The sequence below is a fragment of the Scomber scombrus genome, chromosome 11 (genome assembly GCF_963691925.1).
Source record: "Scomber scombrus chromosome 11, fScoSco1.1, whole genome shotgun sequence".
Lineage (NCBI taxonomy): Eukaryota > Metazoa > Chordata > Actinopteri > Scombriformes > Scombridae > Scomber > Scomber scombrus.
The window spans coordinates 21,155,141-21,156,721 of NC_084980.1; the positions used below are offsets into that span (position 1 = coordinate 21,155,141).

General features: G+C 46.4%; 1 protein-coding gene across 1 annotated transcript; it reads left to right on the forward strand.

The window, feature by feature from the left end:
* Window positions 1–167: 167 nt before the first annotated feature.
* Window positions 168–1,581, forward strand: larp6b (La ribonucleoprotein 6, translational regulator b). The gene is made up of 3 exons (XM_062428235.1): window positions 168–184; window positions 266–452; window positions 601–1,581. Exons 1-3 carry the CDS (start codon window positions 168–170, stop codon window positions 1,579–1,581), a joined length of 1,185 nt encoding a protein of 394 aa, XP_062284219.1.

Sequence of the window (1,581 nt, forward strand, 5' to 3'; positions counted from 1 at the left end):
TTATGGTTCTATGCTATCTACAGCGCCCAGGTGCATTTTTTTTTTCTTCTTAGCATTACCTCCATCTTGCCTGCTGCTTTCCATTAATGCCTCTTTTATGTCATTAAGAAACAGCACAGCAAACTGAACAATTTACTAAACTGCTATCCATAATCTCAGGAGATACCATGAGGAATCTAACTGGGTAAGGAGATTTGAGAGCATATGATGCATATGATGTACACTACAGATTTATATCCTGATGCTGAGTCATGTGTTTTCGTAGAGATGATACACAATCTACCCAAGATGAAGAGGGCTGTGACAGTGAGTTGCTCTGCTTGAAGATTAAAACCCAGTTGGAGGATTTGTTCACTGACAGTCACCTGGCAGAGGACGGCTTCTTGCTGAAACATTTGCAGAAGAACAAGCAGGGATACGTCAGTCTCAAGCTCCTCACATGTTTAAAAAAGGTAAAAAAAATATGTATGTACTGCTTTGTTTTCAGTAGGATTTGAGTGTGCTTTCTATGGTCTTTACATTCCATCAGTTTGAATAAAAACAGTCCAGTGAAATGCTAGCAAATGCAAACATAGCTGAAGTTGCCACTGTTTGTCACAGATAAAGGTCCTGACCACGAACTGGCACACAACTCTGGCAGGAGCAGAGTGCTCAGAGCTTCTGGAAGTGAACGATGAACGCACCAAAGTGAAACGGATAGAGCCGCTTCCCAAATGGCTACTGTGTTCACCCACCAGCAAGTTCCTCCTCGCCCATAACCTTTCTGAGGAGCGGACCCAAAGCCTGGAGCACCCTTCACTCTCAGAGAGGATCCTCCAAAAGTTCACAGCTCATGGCAACGCCACTTCACTTTGGATCCTGAATCCTGGCAAAGAGCTTCCCAAGGAGCTACAGTGCTACGGAAAGCGTCACAAAGAGCTAGGGCAACAGTTGTGTGCAGTAGTGAAGTTTGATAGATTGGAGGCAGTTCGTAAGGCCTTCAGTGTCCTGAAAGCAGAGGAGGAGAAGTCTAATGGTGAAGGCATGTGTGTGGAAACTTTAGGATTTCAGTCAATGCACCACATCACCAAGGACGAACCAACAGAGGAAAAGAGCAAGGACCAACCTGAGGAGATGCCTTCCCAGGAAAACTGTCACTTCAAAACTTCAGAGGATTCAGTCCAGGACAAACTGTATTTGTCTGTTAAGGTTTCTGATGAGACTCTGGACATATCTCTGCCCCAAAAGCCTTTGGACCCCTCCATGCAAAGACCCTTTGACCAGATCACCACTGACTGTAATGGCCAGTCCTTCTGTGGTTTGAATCACAGGTACAGTAGGATGAGCTGGTGCTCTGGAGACTGTGAGAAAGAGAGTTCTCAGAGCCCCTGGGTACTGAGGCGCAAATTTGCAGCTGGTTCATTAAACACTAAGGCAACCGGGCACCTAAACGTACCCTGCTTGCTACAAAGAGTGCTGCGTCAGCCCTTTGGCCCTGACGACGCAAAGGCTTTTCAGGGTGGTAGGGGGAGAGGGAAGCTGCTGCAGCAGGAAGAGCTCAAACTCTCCCCTGGATGGAGTAATACCACCTGTTCTGAATAA